The sequence below is a fragment of the Neovison vison genome, chromosome 11 (assembly GCF_020171115.1).
Source record: "Neovison vison isolate M4711 chromosome 11, ASM_NN_V1, whole genome shotgun sequence".
Classification (NCBI taxonomy): Eukaryota; Metazoa; Chordata; class Mammalia; order Carnivora; family Mustelidae; genus Neogale; species Neogale vison.
Window position 1 is genome coordinate 88,348,639 of NC_058101.1, and position 24,754 is coordinate 88,373,392.

The following is a 24,754-nucleotide window of genomic DNA, read 5'->3' on the forward strand; positions in this document are numbered from 1 at the left end:
AAAATATAAAACAATGCCACTCTTCTTACTATTTGGTTTTCTTTTTGCTTTTGAAAAGTTATTTTTCATAAAGTATGGTGTTTAATACATATGGGTTTATTATAGATATTTTTAATGAAATCAAAAATATTTCTGTAGTTATCAGGCTTAATTTTTAAAAAGACTTTATTCATTTATTTTAAAGAGAGAGTGTGGATGTGTAAATGTGAGCAGGGGGAGGGGCAAAGAGCAAGGGAGAGAGAGAATCCCAAGCAAGCTCCACACCTAGCACAAAATCCAACATAGGCTCAGTCTCACAACCCTGAGACCATGACCTCAGCTGAAATCAAGAGTCAGACCGAGCTGCCCAGGTGCACCCAGGCTTAATTTTGAGTGCAATACATCTCAGTATAAATTACATAAATAAAAGCTCTTTGGGGTCATCAGTAATTTGGAAGAATGTACAGTTCCTGAGACCGAAAAGTTTGAGAACCACTATTCCAGGCAATAAAGTCAAGATCTACATTCCTCTAAGTCACTGGTACGATTAATGTCGAGTAGGAGGGTTAGGGGCCCAGGAGCACACATATAGAGCTGTGAAATGAAGACTTTGGGAGAAAATCCTAAAGTGATAAAATTCTGATGATAAAAACAGAACTGTTAGAATTAAGGAACCTTCGTTTCCTCTTTTCTATTCATCCTTAACATGGCAGGTAAGTGAGAATTAGTAGCAGTGTCAGGCTGGACTATGAATAAAGGCATAGAAGCTGAAAAGTAAGAAAAGTGTCTTAATTGATGATTAAAGACTTCCAGAAATTCATTTTAGCCACAGAATGGGTTACGGTCCATAGCTGTAATAGGAGGTAAGATGATGGGGGTAAGGGTCATACTGAGGATAACCCTGAATAAATAATACGCTTAAGTAAATAAATTTAAGCAGGCAAGAGGAAAGCTGCTGAAGAATTTTCAGCCAACTGATGAGAATATCAGAGTTTATAAATGTTGAAGTTTTTAAAAATATTTTTATCTATTATAAAATGTGAAATATTTTAATGTCCATAAAGGAAAACAGTGATCATATAATTAAAGACTTCAAATACATAAAAACATGAAGACTCACCATGTTGTTTCTGCTTTGGATTATACATTTTCCACCACCGAAAAATTATAAATCCATCTTGAATTCTATGCAAGATAAATTACAAAAATGAAAACTTCAGTTAACAATTTACTCATTTAATTAATTATTATAAAAAGCAGGTAACTGATAATGAATATGCAAATACAGAAAATTTTCAACAGATCACTGGTATACATAAATGCTTCATAATCTCCAGTTAAAAAAGGAAAGAGAATTTACACAGCTCTAAATTAGATTATTTAGGTAAAATTTAATACCAGATCACACGTAATAGGAAAATAAAGTGCTAACAGAAAAATTTTTCTTTTATAAATGATACTTTTTAAATGGTGTAAAAACTATATAAACAAAAAGCCAAATCTTAAAAGGGGGACATTAGGATGCTAACAAAAACTTTTAATGATAACCCTTCATCTCTGTAATCATATATAACCTCTTGCCTCAAAAAAGATGAACTTATAGCCTCTCAACCTTTACTTTTCACTTTTCTTTTCAAAAATAATTTTAGACTCACAAAGAAAGTACCTCCACTGTTTCAAGTGAGGTATGAGTATTGCCAAACTCTAGCACCTCTCAACTCATTTGAAACTTTAAAGTTCTAAATAACAAATGTTAAGATAATCACAAAAATAGAGTAAGCTTTTCTTTCAAGGCTACAGAAGAAAGAACATATCAAACTTACTGTCATTTCCTATATTCAGATTTGTGTTTCCTTCTTACACAAAAATTAGAGGAGCTAAGAGATACTAAACAATTCTTAAAACATTACCTAAAAGGAGCTAATGGATGAGTTATCAGCATCCCTGATCTTTGTTTTATGTAACAAATGACTACCATGAATTCTACAAGAAAAATGGTCAGATTATTTAATGGCTCAAGTGTTCATCTAGGAATGAAATGAAATCATTCATTTCTTTAAATTGGTAATTGATAAACTTTGTGCCAGTCTAAACCTTAACTAAATTAATCTACTGATAAAAATATTTTTAAACATCAATTCACCAGATATGATTTACAAAAAAAAAATTATTTTTGATTTATGTTTTTAATTGAAAAAGCAAATCATATTAAATAAAATATCATGAGAAAAACATTTTACAATATTTCAAGTTTAAGAAGAGTCTTTGTTTTTAGGGGTTTTTTGGTTTTTTGGTTTTTTTACCTAATAGACATGTCTTCTGTAATGTAATAAATTTCACGAACCATGACTTTTCCAGAAAGAACAGAGAAAGAGAAGGAGCCTGTTGTGGGGGTAAAAAAAAAAAGTGATTAATGGAATTGTTTTGATCCAGGGTGAGCACTAAAGCTTAAAATAATCTTAGCATTCAATTTATTCAATAATTAAATGTTCTCTCTTAACTCCCTCCTGATACCCTTACAGACTTTTCTATTGCTTTTTCGTCAAGTATAACAAGTATAACAAAAAGTACAAGTACCATCACTATGAATTGAGTTACTAAATAACCATATGAAGACAGTGAATAGCTGCTTCAATGAATAATTCCCTTAATTATGCACAACTTTAAATAAACCCCAAAGCAGTGACTAATTCACCACTTTTTGCATTAATTTCTTTGACTCCAGGAAACAGGCATTGCCTCAAATTAGTGGAAGATGACTTCTGACAGTGACCTCTCACCCCTTTTCCCACTGGTTGAAAGCTTTTTGAAGCATATTTGTTCCAAATAGACCCTCATATCTGCAAACTTCCTCAGTATGAGTAGCTGGAAGCTTAAATGAACAACTCAGGGCACAAAATGAAATGCACAAAATGATTCCAACTTATAGATTTTTTAAGTATAGGTTACTAAAAACAAAACCAAAAAAAAAAAAAAAAGGCAAAAAACCTCATTGAACACTGGAAACTTTCTTTGGTTAGTAGAATACTGAGAAATTTCTATTTCCATATTTTACATGTGCCTATATTTTTCAATTGTTTTAACAAGCATCTTTTATATGAAAACAAATCCAGAAGTTAATATAGAAATACTTTAATAAATAAGAATGAGGTAAAGAACCTAACCAAGTGATAAAGTCATAGAGTGCTGTGTGAGAGAAATTCCAGGTAGGTTAATGTTCATGACACAAAGGTAAATTTATAAAGCTACTATCACTTATAAAATATAAATTTATAATATATATCTCAAGATTATGCAGAAGAAAAACATTCACTGTTACTCAAACTTACCAATATGGATATAGCCATGTTTGTATAATCTATTAAGAACCAATGTTAAAATAAGACCAACATTTCGAGAATTGTAATATGTGAGATAAATAATCCATCCACAGGATAAAATGGTAGCTGTTGGGAGAGAAAAAAATGCAAAAGAATCTCACTATAAGTTTCCTTTACAATCATTTTAATATCTCAGTAAAAATTTGTTAGTAAAAGTTCATTTATTACAATCAGAAATGACAGGGTTTACTTCTACATGATAATATGTCCTCTTACAATTTAATACTTGGATTTTTAATACCAAATGTTGATTCTACGTTATCCAAGTTTCCTCATTTTTCTCTACTCATTAGCCTGAAAAGCATATATTCCAATAAGATCAATTAAAGAAAAACTGCCAGGGACGACTTGGTGGCTCAGTCGGTTAAGCGTCTGCCTCTTGATTTAGGCTCATGTTGTGATCTCAGGGCTTGTGAGATGAAGCCCCACTTCAGGATCCATGCTAGGCACTGCAGCCTGCTTAAGATTCTCTCTCCCCCTGCAGCTCTGCCCCTCCTTCCAAGCCCCCTACCCTGATTTTCACATACAAGCATTCTCTCTCTTAAAAAAAAAGAAATACTTCCTGTTTTGTTTCCCTTTTCATTGTTTTGTACTCTTTATTATTAAACATAGATAGGGGACCTGGGTGGCTCAGTCATTAAACATCTGCCTTTGGCTCAGATCATGATCCCAGGATTCTGGGATTGAGCAGCTCATCCAGTCCCACATCCAGCCCCACATTCAGCCCCGAAGCAGGCTCCCTGGTTGGGGGAAGCCTGTTTTTCCTGTTTTTCCCTCTCCCACTACCCCCTGCTTGTGTTCCCTCTCTCACTGTGTCTCTGTCAAATAAATAAATAAAATATTATAAATAAATAAATAAGCATATATGAAGATGTTCTGGAAAGAGAAAGCCTGTATTTCTGAGTATTCTAAAAAATACCCACCTTTATCAGACTAAAAGCTCATTCCCATGTTACCTCCTAAAAGTTATAGTCATTTAAAAAGAAAGAAAATTGGGGCGCCTGGGTGGCTCAGGGGGTTAAAGCCTCTACCTTCGGCTCGGGTCATGATCTCAGGGTCCTGGAACTGAGCCCCTGTCGGGGCTCTCTGCTCGGCAGGGGGCCTGCTTCCCTCCTCTCTCTCTCTCTGCCTGCCTCTCTGCCCTACTTGCGGTCTCTGTCTGTTAAATAAATAAATAAAATCTTTCAAAGCAATAAAATAAAACAAAATAAAAAGGAAGAAAATCAATGATTTCTTAAATCAGAGAAAAGGCAGTGCTTTTTTTCTAAATCAGTAATTTCTGCTTTTTTAAAAAAATGGAAAGAAGTGAGAATTTTACCCTACTTAAAGGCATATTTATATTAAACAGGCCATTTTATGCTATTTTATTATAATTCATAAGACAATAACCTACTTTTAAAGAATGCCAGTGAATATGCTACAGTAAATGATGTTTCAAATTGACTCATTTTTCATGAGAAGTGTATCATCACCTATAGAATTTGGACTATTCCCAAAAGAACTTAGTGCATGAATATACAAAAAATAAAACATAAGAAAGCATTTTTTGATAATAACTTTCCCTTTACTTATTTTAAAAGTATAACTGTTTTCTACATTAAGACAAAGTAATGCAAAGCAATTTAGCATGTACAATCACTTAGCAATATCACATTAAGTTCTGAACTTTTTCAAAAAGTTATTTAATGTGGATAAAATAAAGCAGTCATTGAGTCAAAATACATTTTCTCAGGGTAGCTTAGACTAATAGTAATAACTCTGATGTAGCAACTGCTATGATTTGCCCACAAAGGTTATTTTTAGAACAATTCTATGGAAAAGTTATTTTAATGATATGTCATTATTCTTTTCTTTGTAAAAATTGTTACGGTTTTTTTTTTTTTTACTGAAGGATAGTTGACACACAATGTTACATTAGCTTCACGTATACAACATAGTGATTTTAATATGTCATTACGTTTTAAATTTACAAGCATTTTGTGTTAATTTTTATTGTAAATCACGGTGTCAAAAGCAGGTTATGGTGGGCCAACCAGAAAGGCAAGAGGTATTTGCCTAGAAAGTATGCTTCTAGTATTACACAACCTGAGAATTGTGGCTTTTACACTGCATCATGTTTTCCAACCCCCTTCAATGTCATAAGGCCACTTACTGGAACAGCAAGAGTAAACACTCTCTCAGTGTTTTTCTGGTTGTTGCTATTGCTTTGTCCTTATGGAAAGGAGTTGTATACAACAGAAAAAAGACATACATTTTAGGTGATAAGAGAAGAGACTGATAGGTAAGAGGAAGAATTCCACCCTTAATTAAACCAAAAGAGAATTTTCAACATTGTTTTTATGCAATTCTATTTCATATTAATGTTTTGCATTTCATCCGACTTTTTTTTGGCTTTTATTAGTGATAATTTATAATAGCTCACTTCTGTCAAATAGAGAAAACAGAACTCAAAGTTTAAATGTTAACCCAATCCTATGTACAAATCATCAACAATAATAATTCCTTCTATACACACTTCATCTCTACCCATTTCCTTACCACATATCCTGTGGTGTCATGAAAGAAGCATAAGCATGAACTCAAAAAAACAGCTATGCTACCTGTATAAGTTATTTAATTCAATTCCACAAGTTAAGTCTGCTGCCTTTATAAGTTTTCTCTGAGCATTAAGTGAGACAGCATATGCAAAATGCCAATGATATGTGGCACACAGAAGATGTTCAATAAATACCATTACCCTCTCTTTCCCCTCTTACCCCATCTTACCCTAATTCCGCCTCTACCTTTCTAATTATTATGCTGAAATTCAAACCAAATACTTCCTGGACAATAACAGCCTACAATGTTCTATCCCTTCTTATTTATTTATTTCTAAGGTTTTGTTTTGGTTTTTTTTTTTTTTACTTATTTATTTGACAGATAAGGACACAGCAAAGAAGGAATATAAGCAGGGGGAATGGGACAGGGAGAAGCAGGCTTCCTACTGAGTGGGGAGCCGGATGTAAAGCTTGATCTCAGGACTCTAGGATCATGACCTGAGCCAAACACAGATGCTTAATCACTGAGCCACCCAGGTGCCCCCCTCCCTTTCTTGATTAGTATTTTGTATTTCCCCCATTATTTGTTCACATTCATTTATTCACTCATATCTTCCCCTGCTTTTTTGCCACTGATTTATACACTGTTTTGTATTATTTCTATGAGCCTAGAAAACTGCTGGAATATTAGACAAAAAGAAATTTTTACTGGCAGAGCCCAAAGTCAAGCTTATAAGGAGCAAGTAAAAAGATGATATTAATTAGGCATATATATTCTATTTTGCTATAAAATATATTTATCATATAAATGGGGATTTATTACTTTTAAAATAAAACAAATGTGTGTGTGTGTGTGTGTGTGTGTGTGTGTGTGTGTTGAGATGGGGGGCAGTGAAGGAGTGCGCTTGAGACAGGAAAGATAAGCTAAATGCAATGTCTTTCTTCTCCTCCCACCTCCCCTAAGTCAGACGAGGTAGCCTAAGAAAAACAGCCCTCCAGAGCATTTGCCAGAGCAAATATTCACAGAAATATAGATTAAAACCTTATTTTAAATTTTTAAATATTTAAAAATAAACCAATGGTATTGTAAGCATTTCAACTTCAGCTAATTATAGCTTAAAATTTGGCAGTTGATAATCCATACATGATAAACAATAAAGTATAAGAAAATATATTCTACTTACCAACAAGGAGCCAAACAACATTGGAGTTGTGTTCTGTAAGAAAATCTTCTAATTGAGTAATACTAGGGACAATACTCTCATTCTTCCTTTGATCCATTACTGAAGTTTTTCCAGAGCAGCATCTAAAGGCCTAAGAGTTCAAAAGTTAGCTTTAGAATCAGAGATTTATTAAACTGAAATGGAAAATATGTAAAGGGGAAAAAAGATGAATTTAATAAAAGTGAAAATTCATCAAACCCCATTCCAGTTCCTTCAGTAAGAATGAAAAATATATAACAAACAGCAACAAAGCACATCCACATTTCTATATAAAATGTAAGACAACGTTATCACATTTTTAGTGTCCTGATTTCACCACTCTAAGAATAAGCAGAGACTTGGGTTCAGTTACCATACTCCAAATATGAGGTACATAATGACTAAATCTAATCAAATATATTTATCTCAACAATAAGAAGCATTAATGATCTACATTAGACAAATTCATCTACACTTGTCTCAAAAGCTGACACTAAATGTATTTATATATTAATACCTCTTAACTTCCATCAGCTCTGTATTTCCCATTGTTTCATGGGGAAACAACCTTCCTACTTTGGATTCACTCTGAGTAGAGTTTGGTAAGTAAGCAGATCTACTCCTATAAGACACTCAGGATGAATTACAAAAATTACATGTCAAACTGTGACCAGACATGTGAAGAATGTGTGTGTGTGTGAGTATGTGTATGCACTTCAGCAGGACAAGTATGAATATTTAGATGTACTGAGAGTTAGATGAACTGAAAATGAGTAAAAAGGAATAAAAGTTCTTATTTTATGATCAAAGAAACAAGAAAAGTATCCCTCTGTTAAAAAATTATCCCTCATGTTAATACAGAATTAACTATAACAAAATTATCGTGATTAATCAGGAAAAAGGTAAAAACAATACCAAAAAAATAACAATAATGACAAAAACTAGCCTTAATCACAAAGAGGGTGACATGATTAATGATTATTTAAGGCCAAATAGCATAGGTGAGTTTATAGAAAACAAGAAAAACAGATTTTAAAACAGGAAGAATAAGTAAGGACAACTTTCTAGTTGAAATTCAGTACAGCTGACTTGTCAGCTTCCTAAAAATGTTCCCTATTTACTCACCAGAGTCCTATCTTCAGAGATCACAAAACAAGTTTAAAAACTGGATTAGACAACATTGCCAGATTATAATGTTTCATATTTCTAAATTGTTGAAATGTTAGCAATTCAGAGGCAAGTTAAACACCTCTTTAAAAAAAAAAAAGAAGCAGCTCAACAACAAAAGGTTTATTAGTGATAGGGAAACCTGAGGGTAAAAGAACTAGAAAACAATTTTCAAATGTTTTCATTTTTCAATAAACTTTTTTTTCCTACACTTTAGAAAATGAGTAAAAAAATGTTCTCACAGTGTGTAACAGCTTAGTAGTGACCCCAGGTGGGGAGGTAGGGAAAATGAGTGAAGGTGGTAAAAAAGTACAAACTTCAGCTATAACTTCTGGAGATACAATGTACACTATGGTGACTATAGTTAACAATACTGTATTATATATTTGAAAGCTGCTAAGAGAATAGATCTTAAAAGTTCTTGTCACAAGATAAAAAAAGTTATTAAGTATGTGAGGTAATGGTGGTTACTATGGTAATCATTTTGCAATATATATTCATATCAATCAGGTCATACACCTTAATATAATATTTGTCATTTATATCTCAAAACTAGAAAAAGGTATTCTCACACTGTTCAAAGCTTTGAAAAATCTACCAACTGGCAATTTAAAATTTGGGGGCTAACTTTACAACATGAACTTCTCTTTCCTTCTTCCTTTTTTGTTTTAAATTAAAAAAAAATACATATTTTAAGAGGAAGAAAACACTGGAAAGGCTCATATTCAAAACTAAAATTAATAGCTTATATGCCACAAAGTAACATCCATCTGTACCTATTTCATATTTACTGTTAGGATTTTATAATACATCACCACACCACTGCTGATGAAAAGATCACCTACTAACTCCTGGGGATGTTTCATGAGGGATGTATCCTGGCATTCAGGTTTCAATATAAAAAGCTGATCTGTTTTGAATCAAATCCAAGGGAGAATGATCTATCTACCAAGAGGATCTAAAGATCTCATTCAAAATCTCTACCACTAACTACTATAACAACCACAGCCAAGGAGAATGAGAAAGAGGGTGTTCAGGTTGCAAAGACAAAAAATGGCAGTATCACACAGATTTAATCAAAGCTTTTCCAGTTATTAGTTAATGCAAAAGCTTTAAGAGAAATCAACAGATAAAGGCTCAATAGTTAAAACAACACATTGATTAAGTACTGAAGTAAAGGCTAAGACTTAATAAAAGTCCTGGGTAAGAAGCAGACATTCTGATGAAAAGGAAGTAAGTCAAAGCCACATGGATACAGAGAATCCAGACTGAACTGAGGCTGCATGCTTAACCACACTGTTCACATGGTACATCACGAATTCCTTAATGGAGAGGTCTCTACTGCATATTCTTCATGGAGCAACTGATGGATTAACAAATTGGTTGTTTTCTTTCCCTCAATGGTTCAGTCTAAAATCCGCAAGGTAAAGCACAGTAAGGTAGGCATCTGCATTTGGGGAAAAGATGGACAGGAGTCTCAGTGGCATAGGGTGTTGTCAGAGCCCAATAATATTAAGTATCTAATTGTGTGATGAAGAGGCTAGTGAAACAGTGGCAGTTTTTGAGGACATCAAAACCATAGCAGGATGAGGAGACCATACTTGTAGGGAAGAGGTCAGGCACAGGGTGCTAGAGTCTGAGTGGAAGGAAGAGAGTATCAATGGTTGGGAGAGGAAGCTGAAGAAAGAGACCAGCTTAAGGTGTTGGAGCCTGAGCAGGCAGGTTGCCAGATGCAGGGCATTAGAACCCAAGAGAAAAGCATCAGACCCCGAAGAAATAAATAGTGCTTCCATGCAGAAGGGCAATCTGGAGTAATGTTGATGTGGGAGCAAGATAAGGATGGCACACACCTAGGAAACAGCCCTTGCAGGCTATGGAGGAGGGGATAAATTAAGTAAATATGTTAAGAATAATAAAAGCCAGTTTTCTCATTGTTGGAGGATATATAAATGAAGAACATCAGAATTAATCCAATGGTGTTTGATACGAACTGGAGTTATAGTTTTCAATATAGGTGGATATAGAAATAAATGTGGCTACAAACATGAGTATGTATGTATATACATGTGTTCATTAAAGGGTCTGGGAGCAGCACCAAAATTAAAATGAACAGAGAACTTTGCTCCTAAAAACATTTTCTATCAAGAGGAAACAGGGCTCCTTGAAGAAATGGCTGATTCCACAAATAGGGCAAGAAAGTCAAGATGAGCTTGTGTTTTCCAGAAGGTAAAGAAATACCTGAATGATGGGAACATGTCAAAAGGACAAAGAAACGAGCTTGAAGAGGCTCCCCGTGGCAAAATCTGGGGCAATTTAAGTATCAAAATAAATACTAGTACTAAATTACAACCCATTTAATAAAAAGAATCTATGCGTCCCTACCAATATAATCAATTAAATTTTGATAAGCAACAGGATTCTCATATCACTTCAAAATAACTCCCCTCAAAATAATTATTAATGACAAAGGGGGAAACAGGAACTTTGTGAAATTTAATTAAGGATCAAAGAAAGTAAACACCATCAATATTAAGATAAATCAGAACTGTACACTCCTTTTCTTAATTTATTTGATTATAGTTGACATACAATGCTACTTTCACTTCAGGTGTACAACACAGTGGCTCAACTTGTCCAGGCATTATGCTATGCTCACTTACCGCAAATGTAGCTACCATCTTCTTTCTTTTTTTTTTTTTTTTTAAAGATTTTATTTATTTATTTGAGAGAGAAACAGGGAGAGAGACCATGAGTGAGGAGAAGGGCAGAGAGAGAAGCAGACTCCCCGCGGAGCCGGGAGCCCGATGCAGGACTCGATCCCGGGACTCCGAGACCATGACCCGAGCCGAAGGCAGTCGTCCAACCAACTGAGCCACCCAGGCGTCCCAATGTAGCTACCATCTTAACAGAAGAACATAGCCTCACTTCTATGATATTACCAAAGATGCATAACCTGAACCTAATCCATCTTGTCTCTCTCTTCTGATAGATTATGACCAATAAAGATTATTTTATTCATCTTTGTATCAACAATACCAGTGACAGTACCTTGAACACAGCCACTATTTTTAAGTATAACATCATTTTAAATGGTATTTTTATCTAGTACATAAGAAAATAACTAGTACATTTTATCTAGTACATAAGTAAATGGTATTTGTATCTAGTACACTGATCTACATGTTTCAATGCAAGTTCTCTCAATATTTTCATGATTCATCTACATTCTTTTCATTTTTCCTGAATATTTTTCATTTTTCCATCATATTTACTTCAAAACTGCTGTCCACATTAGAATAGCAATTGTGACAATTATTATTTTAGTGACATACATAGAAAAGCATGAAAATGTGAAATGGTTCAAGCAAATATGCACAAACCAGAGTTTTATCCAAGTTCCTAATTTAATACCACCACAACTATACCAGTTTAGAAAATACCTTTCCAAGATTACTTTTCAAAATGAATTACCTGTAAAATCTTTTCAAATACTAGATTCACACTGTTTTATTTCTGTCTCACAGGCATAAAAAAAATAAAGTTATCAAGCATCTAATACTTGCATTAACACTTTTAGAGATAGAATTCCAAACATTAATTTGGACCTTCAAAAATAGAGGCCATCCTACAAATCAGTACCAAAAAATAGAAATATTTTAATATATTTTAATAATATAGTAAATGTAACATATAAACATATATTTACATATAAATAAATATAAATATATAATATAATTATATTGAAATATAGTAATTTTTTTCAATTTATTTATTTTCAGAAAAACATTATTCATTATTTTTTCACCACACCCAGTGCTCCATGCAAGCCATGCCCTCTATAATACCCACCACCTGGTACCCCAACCTCCCACCCCCCTGCCACTTCAAACCCCTCAGATTGTTTTTCAGAGTCCATAGTCTCTCATGGTTCACCTCCCCTTCCAATTTACCCAAATTCCCTACTCCTCTCTAACGCCCCTTGTCCTCCATGGTATTTGTTATGCTCCACAAATAAGTGAAACCATATGATAATTGACTCTCTCTGCTTGACTTATTTCACTCAGCATAATCTCTTCCAGTCCCGTCCATGTTGCTACAAAAGTTGGGTATTCATCCTTTCTGATGGAGGCATAATACTCCATAGTGTATATGGACCACATCTTCCTTATCCATTCATCCGCTGAAGGGCATCTTGGTTCTTTCCACAGTTTGGCGACTGTGGCCATTGCTGCTATAAACATTGGGGTACAGATGGCCCTTCTTTTCACGACATCTGTGTCTTTGGGGTAAATACCCAGGAGTGCAATGGCAGGGTCATAGGGAAGCTCTATTTTTAATTCCTCAAGAAATAAAATATAGTAATTTTTAATAATATATCTTAATATATTTAATAATATGAAAAAATAAGCAAAATATATAGTCAATTTACAAAGGTGGATAATATCACTAGAAATAGGAGCAATCACCATTTATCACCCAGTAGTCATATTAAGTGAAAACGAGAAAGATGGCAAATAACTATGTTGGCAAAAATGTGGGAAAATGGACACTCATATGCAGTTGATAGACATAAACTATCTTTGGGAAGAATAATTTATCAGATACTACAAAAATGTGTAGTAGTATCTTTAACTTGGACATATCATTTCTAGGACTTTCTCAGAAATCCTCAGCCACAATAAGAATTTTTCAAGGACAATCACTGCAGCATTATATACTATACTGGGGAATTTGGAAAAAATGTCAATTAATAGGAAAAAAGTTAAATAAATTATGGTATATTTTACTGGGAAATAATATGCAACCTTTCTAAAAGAATGAGGTGGCTCTATATGGGCCAATAAAGAGAAATGTCCAGAATATATGTAATGTTAGCAGGGAAAAAGCAAACTGAAAAACAAAATGTATAGTATTTCACTTATGTTCAAAAGAAAAGACTATTACATATGTTATATGTATACATCCTATATACACACATATACATATATATGTGCACATACATGAAGTGTTTGTGCATGCATGTACACTTTTCTAATCTGCAAAAACACTAGCAAAGCCAGGGGTGGTTACCTCTAGAGAGAACAGTGAGAAAGATTTGGGGGGAAGGAAAAGAATCAGTGAAGCAGGACTTTAACTTTTACTCTTGATACTTAGTGTTTAAATGTTTTAGAATTGGCATATAATACTTCCATAATTTAAAAAGAAAAAGGGAAAGTGGTGGCTGGAAGACAGAAAATGACAGGTTAGAAAGAGGCTTTTCTTACCCAAGCATGTATCTCACGGCCTGTCCTCACAAATATGGCCAAGAAATAGATGTCTCCCAACCCAAAAAAACCTTAGTCATCCGTCATTCTACCATCATATCTTTCTTCAGTTCTTAAATGCTTATCTTTTTAAAAAATTAAAATGCAAATACTGACCAATGTCAAACTCAAACTTCATCACAACATCAGAAAAATCAGTTAATACCTTTGATAGAATTATTTGATTTGATAGCCTCGAGTATAAAAATAGAAGGAAGAATAGCTATACTATTCTAGAAAGGGGCAGCTGGTAACCTGCCATCAGGGAAAGAGGTAAAGAACACTAAATGGAAAGAGATTGGGTAAGGGAGAAGGAGGAGACAGTTATCAAAGAAAAACAGAATCAAGGAGCCTAAAAAAGGGGCACCTGGGTGGCTCAATGAGTTAAGTGTCTTACTCTTCATTCTGGCTCAGGTCATGATCTCAGAGTCCTGGGACTGTGCCCCATGGGCTCTGCTCAGCACAGTCTGCTTGTCCCTCTCCCTCTACTCCCCCAACCTCCATTGTTCATGAGCTTATGTGCTCTCTCTCTCAAATAAATAAATAAATCCTTAAAAAAATAAGGTGGGGGAGAGGGGTAATGTGCCTGGGTGACTCAGTCAATTAAGCATCCAACTCTTGGTCTCAGCTCAGGTTTTGACTTCAGGGTCATGAGTTGCAGTACAAGCTTTTTGCTTCAGATTGTATTGTTTCAAAAACAGGCCATTATATGGATTAAGAGCATAGATTCTGTAATAGACTATGTAAGTTAGAACTAATAGTCCTAACACTATAGTTGTGTCACCACAGGCAAGTTGCCTAACCTCTGCATGCTGTATTTACCCATCTGTAAAACAAGAATACTAACAGTACCTACATCATAGAGCTGAATAGTGAGAATTGATGAATTCATAAATGTAAAGCATTTAGAATATCACCAGCCCATAGTACATAATACACTGTATAAATATTTGTTAATGGCAACCAATGTGTTAGCCTCACACCCATATACTGCTGGCATTTACCTCTATACAAGAATGCTCATTTTATAAACACCTGTAACATCTTACTGAGGATTGCTTTTGGACTACAGAAACATCTCAGCTTATAATCAGGACAAGCCAGAAATGCCAGAGTTAATGTCAATGATGGCTAGAAAAGTTTTGGATGAACACCTACAGCTTCCTTGCTCTTAGTTTGGGATAACTCAGAGGAGTATTTCATTTGGTCTCTGAGAGTTTACCAATAGTAGTGAGTTCCAGACACCCATAACACTAACTGCTAGGATAATGCCCTTTATTGACTTCAGTCCCTTTCCTTTCTTACTTCCCCTTCCCCTACCAGTGTTTCCTATGATCACTTCCAAGTAAACTAACTTTACTTGAATCCTTACCCAGGTTTTGTTTCTGAGGATACCCAAACTAAAGCACTATTTTTTGTTGTTGTTGTTGTTACCAATCCTATTAAATCTAAGGACAGTTTTCTTTTACATGAAAAAAGATTCTGTACTTTAAAGAGATCATGAAATCATACAATTTAAAGGACACAGTATTAAATATTTAGTATTTTTTTAAATTTTGCTTTAATTCAGGGCACATATACGCTGGGTTTTGGAATTGGGTTTGGCAGAAAGAGAAACATTTCCTTTATCTGAACAAGAAGAAAGAGGAAAAGAAAGACCCAGATATAGAGAGATTTGGTGACAGAAAGATGAGCGAATCTGATGGCTTCTATATATTCTTGAAAAAGTCAAATCCATATTTATCTAAAACCTCTTCTATTTCATTCCATTTTTTCTGTTTTCTTTTTTAATTTACATATTACTCCCAGTTTTTTGGCTCTAATCCCATTACTTACAGTTCCTGTTCCTCTTCTATTTTTCTCCGTCTTTAATTTGTGCTTATAACAGCTGTCAGAAGAATGGCCCTAGGGTGGTAGGCAAAAGGAAATATGGATAAGAGAACCTTCATCCCCACAGCTTACCCCATGTCCCCCAACTCCACTCTACCTCAGCCATAATTATTTGATTACCTCAGAAAAGGGGAATGGGGGAAACTGGAAGATCTGTGCACTTGCCCACAGCTTCTCAAGAAAACCTCACTGCACTGGTTTGCCTTCTTCCAGGGCAGCATGACTCCTCTAAAAGAGGTATCACCCCATAACTTGACACAGGATTTCAAAAAGAAGGTTTTAAACCTATATCAGGTTGAAGCAGGAATAAGTCTGTATAGTATTACCTATGATGTGAGAAGACCTAGTTAAGAAGAACCAGAGCTTTCCCTGGAACTGTCAAAGGAAAGTATATATTGGATTTTGATTTTTTGGAGCAATATACTTAAGACAGTTGCATGATACTGTAGAGCTATTTTTCTGCTGTTCATTCAATAAATATTGAGCTTAAAAAATTCTACAATACAGCAGATACCTAGGTGGCTCGGTTAAGCGTCTGCCCCTGGCTCAGGTCACCATCACAGCGTCCTGGGATCCAGGCCCCCATCAGACTCCCTGCTCAAGTGGGGAGTCTGCTTCTCCCTCTACCCTTCCCCCTGCTCATGATCTCTCTCTCTCTCTCAAATAAATAAAAAAATCTTTGAGGGCACCTTGGTGGTTTAGTCAGTTAAGCATCTCCCTTTAGCTCAGGTCATGATCCCAGGGTCCTGGAATTGAGCCTGGCATTGGGCTCCCTGCTCAGCAAAGAGTGTGCTTCTCCCTCCCACTGCCCCTGCCCACCCCTCACCCCAGCTTGTGCTCTCTCTCTCACCCTCTCTAATAAAATCTTAAAAAAAAAAAAAAATTCTACAATATAGCTAAGGATTTCTCAGTATTAAGTTTAAGATTTGGAAGAGTCACAATATCTTCAGTAGGATATCTGGCAATATAGAAAATGGGAAAGAAAGGCTGTTTGAATGATTACCTGTATCTTAGCAATTATCATATCATATTGTAATTATCATTTTAGAAGTCTGCCCCCCAACTAGGCAGCTGTTGTTAAGGATGAGTTTGCCCTACTCATTTAAGTGCCATATCCAACCAACTTCCTGTATACAGCAGTCCCTGAATACTTGTTTCAGAAATGAATGAAATAAAAAGTACATAGGGACACCTGGGTGGCTCAGTAGTTACGCATCTACCTTCAGCTCAAGTCATGATCCCAAGGTCCTGGGATTGAGCCCTGCATCTGGCTCCCTGCTCAGCTAGGAGCCTGCTTCTCTCTCCCCCTGCTTGTGTTCCCTCTCTAGCTGTCTTTCGGTCAAATGAGTAAATAGAATCTTCAAAAAATAATACCAAGATTAAAAAAATTAAAAGTACATAATTATGCACTATTGCCAAAAATAAGTGAGTATTCCCAATGTACCCAAGGCCAAAGAGATTACTAAATGATCTTTTTCATTCTCAAGAAAACCTGGTTTTCATTTGCTTGAGTTTAAGAAGAGGATATTCAACGTTTTAATAACTCAATGCCAAATATAAAAAGTTCTAATCATTCTCAAATTTCTCACACAGCAATGAAGGCACAATGCTTTGGCTAAAAAGGTATTCACGTATCTTTAGATCACTATGTTAAAGTTCTTTGGATTTAATTGTTTTTTTTTTCTATAAAAGAAATTTCATGGGTTTTAAGAGTTGGAAAATCAAATTTATAGCTCCCCTTTGAACTTCATCAACACTGATATTCTATTCATCATCAGGTAAAATTAAACACCTATTAGAACATAGCAGCACTCTGTATACTAGAAATTCTGGAAAGTAGGCACTTTACACATATTTTTGCATCACTTGCCCTTGGGTCAAATTTTACTCATCTACATCAACTGTCATAAAAAAATATACTTGTGTTTTTCAGCTACTGTTTGGTTTCTGCTCATACGTAACAATTATCTTAAGATACCTTTGTAAAGTTGTCAATTTCAAAGACATTTATGTCCTCCTTACAATTAAGAAGTCAGGTAATTGACCCAAATGTCTCAGTAAATACCAACACAAAAGAACTATCTATCTCTACTATGGCATAATGACATCCCAAAACAAAAGTAAAACATAAACCAGATCACAACATTTTTATCCAAAATGAAGTTTCAAGAATGATTAGAACATCTGAGCTATTCATACAGAACACTGACCACTCACCAATCTAAAGATAAATGGCCTGAAACAAATGACTTTGTGATGTTCCTTCCAACCCCACGATGGTACAGAAATAGAGCACACAAACACAAATAGAGAAGTACCTACTGCAATTAGACATCTCACATATATATGTAAATTTTACATTATAAGATAGTAACGGAATGTAGTAAAAAGACTGTTATTATCCATTAACCATCTAGTGATTTGGAAAGCCCTGTCTGCCTAAAAAATTTTACCCATCAGGATACAAGGCCTAAATTATACCATCTATTCCTTTAAATGGAGTAGTAACCAATATTCACTCTTAAAATCCAAAATAAAGCATCTCAGTAATAGCTACCATTAATTATTACCAAATGTTATTAGTGTAAATTAACTCACTGGATGACTTTTCTCACTAACAAACAGGATCCAAGGGTATCCCAAAAGGCCCAAGATTCCTGAAGATGGGGGAAATCTTTTTTTTTTTTTTAACTTCTTTTTTTTTTCCAATTTATTTATTTTCAGAAAAACAGTATTCATTATTTTTTCACCACACCCAGTGCTCCATGCAAGCCGTGCCCTCTATAATACCCACCACCTGGTACCCCAACCTCCCACCCCTCTGCCACTTCAAACCCCTCAGATTGTTTTTCAGAGTCCATAGTCTCTCATGGTTCACCACCCCTTCCAATTTACCCAAAAGCACATACCCTCCCCAATGTCCATAACCCTACCCCCCTTCTTCCAACCCCCCTTCTTCCAACCCCCCTCCCCCCAGCAACCCACAGTTTGTTTCGTGAGATTAAGAGTCACTTATGGTTTGTCTCCCTCCCTATCCCATCTTGTTTCATGGATTCTTCTCCTACCCACTTAAGCCCCCATGTTGCATCACCACTTCCTCATATCAGGGAGATCATATGATAGTTGTCTTTCTCCGCTTGACTTATTTCGCTAAGCATGATATGCTCTAGTTCCATCCATGTTGTCGCAAATGGCAAGATTTCGTTTCTTTTGATGGCTGCATAGTATTCCATTGTGTATATATACCACATCTTCTTGATCCATTCATCTGTTGATGGACATCTAGGTTCTTTCCATAGTTTGGCTATTGTGGACATTGCTGCTATAAACATTCGGGTGCACGTGCCCCTTCGGATCACTACGTTTGTATCTTTAGGGTAAATACCCAGTAGTGCAATTGCTGGGTCATAGGGCAGTTCTATTTTCAACATTTTGAGGAACCTCCATGCTGTTTTCCAGAGTGGTTGCACCAGCTTGCATTAAGATGGGGGAAATCTTAAAAAGGAGATGGTGGGCAACAAAAGCAAACTTAATTTCCTTAACACTTTTGGTCAGGGTAGCAACTTTGTACACATCAAACAAAAATATATAATGTCCTATTCTGTTCATTTAAACAAACAAGATAAATAATTATCCTCTTGTGACAAACCAGAAACCCTAAAAACTCCTCTCTACCTAAAAAATCCTCTCTACCTAAAAAGAGTCACTCCAGGTCCCTTCTAGTCCCAGTATTCTATGTGCAACAAACACAATTCATTAATAACTAACTCTAAAATCCAACAGAATTAAGTGGTAAAATAACATTTTATCAGAAATAACAGAAACCATCTGGTACCCTAGAACTAGAGTAGTCTTTAAAGCCAGATTTGAAATGGAAAGCTGGCTCTATCCCTTTAATTCCTTCCTTAGCCATGATATAGCTTGAGCAAGTTACTACATCTCAGAGCCTGTTTCCACATGGCCATCTCTTCCTTGAAGAGATGCTGAAGGCACTAAAAACACAAAGCAAACATAAAACTCACAGTACAGTACTTGACAAGAAACACATTACAAAAGTGATAGCTAACCTGTTATTAATGTTCTTTAAAAAAAATTGAGCTCAACAAAAAAGGTGAAAGCTAAAAAAATAAAAAATAAAAAAATAAAATGCATACCAGTAAACAATGACTAAACTGCACCTCATTCCTTACAATATACAAGAAAAAAATATATGTTTGTATCTAAATAACAGAATTTTATAATTAGTTGGCATAAATAACAATCAAAAAAGTATTAAGTCAATATGAATAATATAGTTCTACAAATACCAGTGAGCATGTTTCTTAGAAGCAGATCATATACCAAAAGACAATAGTCAACAGACAAACTGTTGCTAAAGAAATATTTAGATATGATGAGTGACAATCCAAACACTACAAATCTGCAAACTAAATAAATGCACTTTTTAACATTGTAATCTATGCAACAAAAATGGTTCCTTATACTATGTATGGAAGTATTTTCAACATCTATGTAATCATATCATTCAACAAAAACGTTGCACTTTAGAAAACCTGACTTCTATAACCAGAAATTTGGGCTGATTTTCCTAAATACTTATTAAAAGCAAAAGCGAAACAAAACAAATGTCTTAAAAATCTCCAGAAAACATATCTACGAATAGGGTAAAAAGAACTGACTTCAACTTCCAAATCTAGAAGAAACCACGATTTTTAAATATAACCCACTTTTAATAGTCCACCAGAACTGATTACTACCTTCAACATATTCCTTGATTTGGTCAGTTATGCAAAGAGATCAACAGTAACTGCTGTGTGAAAGGTTTAATCCTCCAACTTCTACATCCCATACACTGGTTATAGGGTTTTGTCTTTGTTTTTTGTATTGACTAGTGAATACACTCTGCAAGTTTTCTTTAATTCTTTTAATCAAGAATTCAACATATCACTTTCATTCTGATTAAAAATACACCAGAAGGTATAACAGTAAAAAGCATCAGAAAAGTAAAATTTTATAGGATTTTTGTGATAAAACTATTTCCATTTTCCTGTCTGGCCCTCAAACTTCTATCATCTACCTTATTCACATCAGTCAGAAAACCCTCCCAAATACATGTTCAAACTACTTGCCCAACAAAACAGGGTCATTGGATGTGGGAAAAAGGAGAAAGAAACTGGCCACCTGTGTTTACCAACACTCTCATCATATCAAGTACAAAGAAAATATTTTTGAATAGCATGATGCTACCCAAAGAGCCCACAGGATCCATTTAGTAGCCAATTTCTGTGAGCTGAGAATTGCTACAACTGAAAGTGAACTTTCATGTATATGAAACAACAACAAAACAAGCTGCTTCAGGGACTTTTATGAGGATATGACTATACAATACTAGTGGTGATATCACACACAGCATTTTAAATGGATATGGATAGGAAAAAAATGGATATAGATAGAAATACACTTTACATATACATATAAAGTGACAAAGTACAATAAAATCAATAATCTAAAGCTTAAACTTTAAATATTTTGGTCAATGTTCTCCTACTCTTTGAAATATTCATTCCATGGTATTAAAAAATTATAAAAATATAGCTACCATAATGATGACTATAACACTTATTCAATGCTTGCTATATGCTAGGTACTGTTCTAAACACTTTTTGTGTATTTACTCATTTAATCATTACAAATAACTACTCATTCACAATTACCCATTTTACAGATGAGAAAACTATGGCATTGAGAAGCTTGAGTACAAATACAGTTAAGACATGGCCTCAATAATTATCTCTTTGTTCTCAGTTTCTTTATATGAAAAATGAGTTCCTTCCTCCCAACTCGGCATTTACAAGCTAATAAGAATGCTACCAAAATTCATATTTTGTTATAAAAAATTCATATTTTTCCCACTATGAAATCTTTTTCTCCTAAAAGGATCCTCCATTAAATCAAAGGTCAACAAGCACTTTTTTAAAAAAATAACCCTAAAAGATAACACATCAAGTTATGGAGCCTGATTAGCAGCAAAGAAGGGCAAATTATAAAGTAAGCCAAATCTGACTTAACCATCTCCCCACTTTTCTAGAACTCTCTCTCACCTGGTCATAAAGGCTATATTTTTGTACTTTGAAAGAGCTTATTTTACCCTAAAGAACTTGACAATTGATAAAAGATGTATGGTAGTTTTATAATGTCCAAAAATTCTTTAATATTCTTCCCTTCAAGAGGTTGAACTTAATTAATTTCCCTCTCAAGTGTGGGCTGGACTTAGTGATATGGTTCTAAAAGAATATGACAGAAGTAACAGTGTGTAACTAAGTCAAAAATGGCATCACAGCCTCCTCCTTGCTCTCTCTTAGATCATCTGCTCCAGGGAAAACCAGCTGCTTTAATTGTCAGTCAGGTATCAACAATTCAAAAGTCAGGTAAAATGAATGGCAAGTCATGTTATACATCCCCCAAACCCCCACTCCTTCACCATTAATTAAGCCAATTAAAACACAACTGAAGCAGAAAGTCAGATTTCTTCTATCACAGCTTTAATTGAAAATTAGATTTTTAAAAACTTAGCCAAGGGATGCCTGGGTGGCTCAGTCAGTTAAGCAGCTGCCTTCGGCTCAGGTCATGATCCCAGCATCTTGGGATGGAGTCCCACAACCAGCTCCTTGCTCCACAGGGAGCCTGCTTCTCCCTCTGCCTCTGCCTGCCACTCTGCCTGCCTGTGCTCTCCCTCTCTCTCTGACAAATAAATAAATAAAATCTTTTAAAAAATAAAAAAAAAAATTAAAACTTAGCAAAGATATTTACCCAATATTTTTTCAGAGTCTGCAATGTTGTTCTTCTTCCTCCTAATCTTCAGAAGGTCCACCTGCAGCATTTCATCTTAACAAACCTGAAAAAAATATTTAACCAATACACAAGGTAGTCTAGCTTTACCAGCATTTCCACCATTTCAGATTAAATTATTTGATTAAATGCATGAGAATGCACACATGTGGAAAGTTGTTAATGTTACTCCAAAATTGCATTTCCTACTTTAAAGTTTCCAAACAAGAAATACTTTTAAATCTAGAATAAGAACACAGTTTCCAAACTACACCATTCTAAAGGTTTCCAAACCATCACACCCATGGAAACAGCATCATTTGGGCAGTTAGAGGGTTGTCGAGGTTAAATCTTACCTTTAAAACATACTCAAGGAGCACCTGGGTGGCTCAGTCAGTTAACCATCTGACTCTTGGTTTTGGCTCAGGTCACGATCTCAGTCTCATGAGGTCAGCCCCCCACCATTGGGCTCCACACTCAGTCTGCTTGAGATGTTCTCTCTTCTGCCACACCCCAAGATGCAGTCTCTAAATAAATAAAATACTAAAACAAACACACACACGCACACACACACTCTCTCTCTCTCTCTCTCTGTCTCTCTCTAAGTGTGGCTTTGAAAAGGTTGTTCTCTCAAACTGTTGGGCCCTTGCTGTCAAGAATGATGCCTCAGGGCGCCTGGGTGGCTCAGTGGGTTAAGCTGCTGCCTTCGGTTCAGGTCATGATCTCAGGGTCCTGGGATCAAGTCCCACATCGGGCTCTCTGCTCAGCAGAGAGCTTCCCTCTCTCTCTCTCTCTCTCTCTCTCTGCCTGCCTCTCAGTCTACTTGTGATTTCTCTCTGTCAAATAAATAAATAAAATCTTTAAAAAAAAAAAAAAAAGAATGATGCCTCAGTTCCCTTCCTATTCCAAGCAACTGGCACACTTTTCATCAAATGAAAACCACTTTGCGAACTCTTAAGATACTTGGGAGATGATGAGCATACTGATTAAGGGACTGTAAACTGGAGTCAGAGTACTGGTTTAAATCACATCTCTTAACTTTGGACAAGTTGATTTTTAGGCCTGTGCGTTTATCTGTGAAGAGATTGTAATAGGCTTTACATGATAGGAACGTTACGATGATTAAATGAGATATCATGCATATGAAATATGTACCACTCAACAATTATATAAGATAAATATTCTGGTTAATTCATCTATTTTTATATTTAATATTTATGGTTAATTTAGAATAAATCGGCTTCAATGCCATGCAGAGAGTGAAAGCAGCAACATGAAACCCGTTGAAACTTAACTTACACGACTGGACAGTTAAAAAAAAAAAAGATTTCCTTTTGGAGGAAATTTACAAGAACTCTTTCCATTTAACAAGCGTCCCCAACTTTCTACTGTCAAAACTAAGGCCAATAGGAATGGGAGTTAGGTGTGGGAGAGTGGGTGGGACACATACTCTGCGGAAGGAAAATCAACCTCCCCTCACCTTCCTTTGACCAAAGATGTTTCCGCTGAAATGTACTCTTCCATACTGCAGACTCGGCAAGCGCCGATTCTGAGTACAAAACACCCCACGCCTTAACTGGAAAGGGGAGTTCTAAGGCTCCACCGCCTTTGGTCCATCGAAGCTACGTTAAGCAGCTCGGGTCTGAAGCATCCCAGAGCCGCTCCAAGGGCTAAAGCTGGAGCCTGCAGGTGCACTGACCTTCCCGCCCGCCGAGTCCACACACAAGCAAGTGGGCGCCGCCCACCCGCCTTATCACCATCTACAGAGGCAGCTCCTGTGTCCGCACCCCCAGCAATCCGACTACGATGGCCCTTCCAGGCCTTCCCATTGACCTCCGGCACCAGGTCTACAGGTCCCGGTGCTGTATCAGAAACTAAGAAATGAGTCGACACCGCAACAGACAGCAGCAATGAAGCCAAACCTCCAGTCTCCCACCAGGCTGAGTTCCAGAGATGACGGAAAACTGCTGCTCACCCCAACCCTTGTCCAGTCCGACCCCGTCCCCTCACCTGGGCGAGCGCCGGGGCGGCCTGGAACCGCTCCGGCCTCTCTCCGAGCGACGCCAAAGGCCTCGGGCAGTGGCAGCAGCGCCGAGCCGGACCCGGCCCGCGAAGCTCTGCCGGTGCCCACGACCCTCTAACCCCGCCACCCCGGCCAGCTGCCACAGGTGCTGCCAGGGGCTCCTAGCCACTGACACAGAGGGGCGGAGAAGGATGGGAGGGGTCCCAGCCACGGCCAGGCGCCACTGCGACTGCGCCAACTGGTGGCGTCACACGTCACGGCGCCGGCGCGCCATCCAAGCCCCACCCAAGAATCTGCGGCGTCCCACCCCTTTCCTTTTCTCTCCTTCCCTCCCCCAGACCTTCCCGGGCTGAGGGTGGAGTCTGGACCCTGAGGCTTAGGTCAGGGGCTGGCTTGAAAAAAATCACCCGCTTCTCATGCGAAGGGAACGTTAACGAACGCCTTC

At 36.2% G+C, this 24,754-nt stretch overlaps 1 protein-coding gene across 9 annotated transcripts in view; it reads right to left on the bottom strand.

The window, feature by feature from the left end:
• KIAA1109 (KIAA1109 ortholog) overlaps positions 1 to 24,480 on the bottom strand; it is a 214,429-nt gene extending 189,949 nt beyond the window's left edge. For 6 of the 9 annotated variants that reach the window (XM_044224070.1, XM_044224071.1, XM_044224075.1 and 3 more), the window contains exons 1-7: positions 22,643 to 23,025; positions 22,269 to 22,353; positions 15,405 to 15,473; positions 7,081 to 7,210; positions 3,309 to 3,425; positions 2,283 to 2,361; positions 1,100 to 1,164 (exon numbers count right to left, since the gene is read on the bottom strand). In XM_044224070.1, coding sequence (XP_044080005.1) covers positions 1,100 to 1,164; positions 2,283 to 2,361; positions 3,309 to 3,425; positions 7,081 to 7,177 — 358 coding nt within the window. In that variant the 5' untranslated portion in view covers positions 7,178 to 7,210; positions 15,405 to 15,473; positions 22,269 to 22,353; positions 22,643 to 23,025. Of the gene's footprint in view, positions 1 to 1,099; positions 1,165 to 2,282; positions 2,362 to 3,308; positions 3,426 to 7,080; positions 7,211 to 15,404; positions 15,474 to 22,268; positions 22,354 to 22,642; positions 23,026 to 24,296 lie in introns of those variants that run through there. The other 3 variants (XM_044224069.1, XM_044224068.1, XM_044224067.1) reach the window with 3 other exon arrangements.
• Between the last annotated feature and the right edge of the window lie 274 nt (positions 24,481 to 24,754).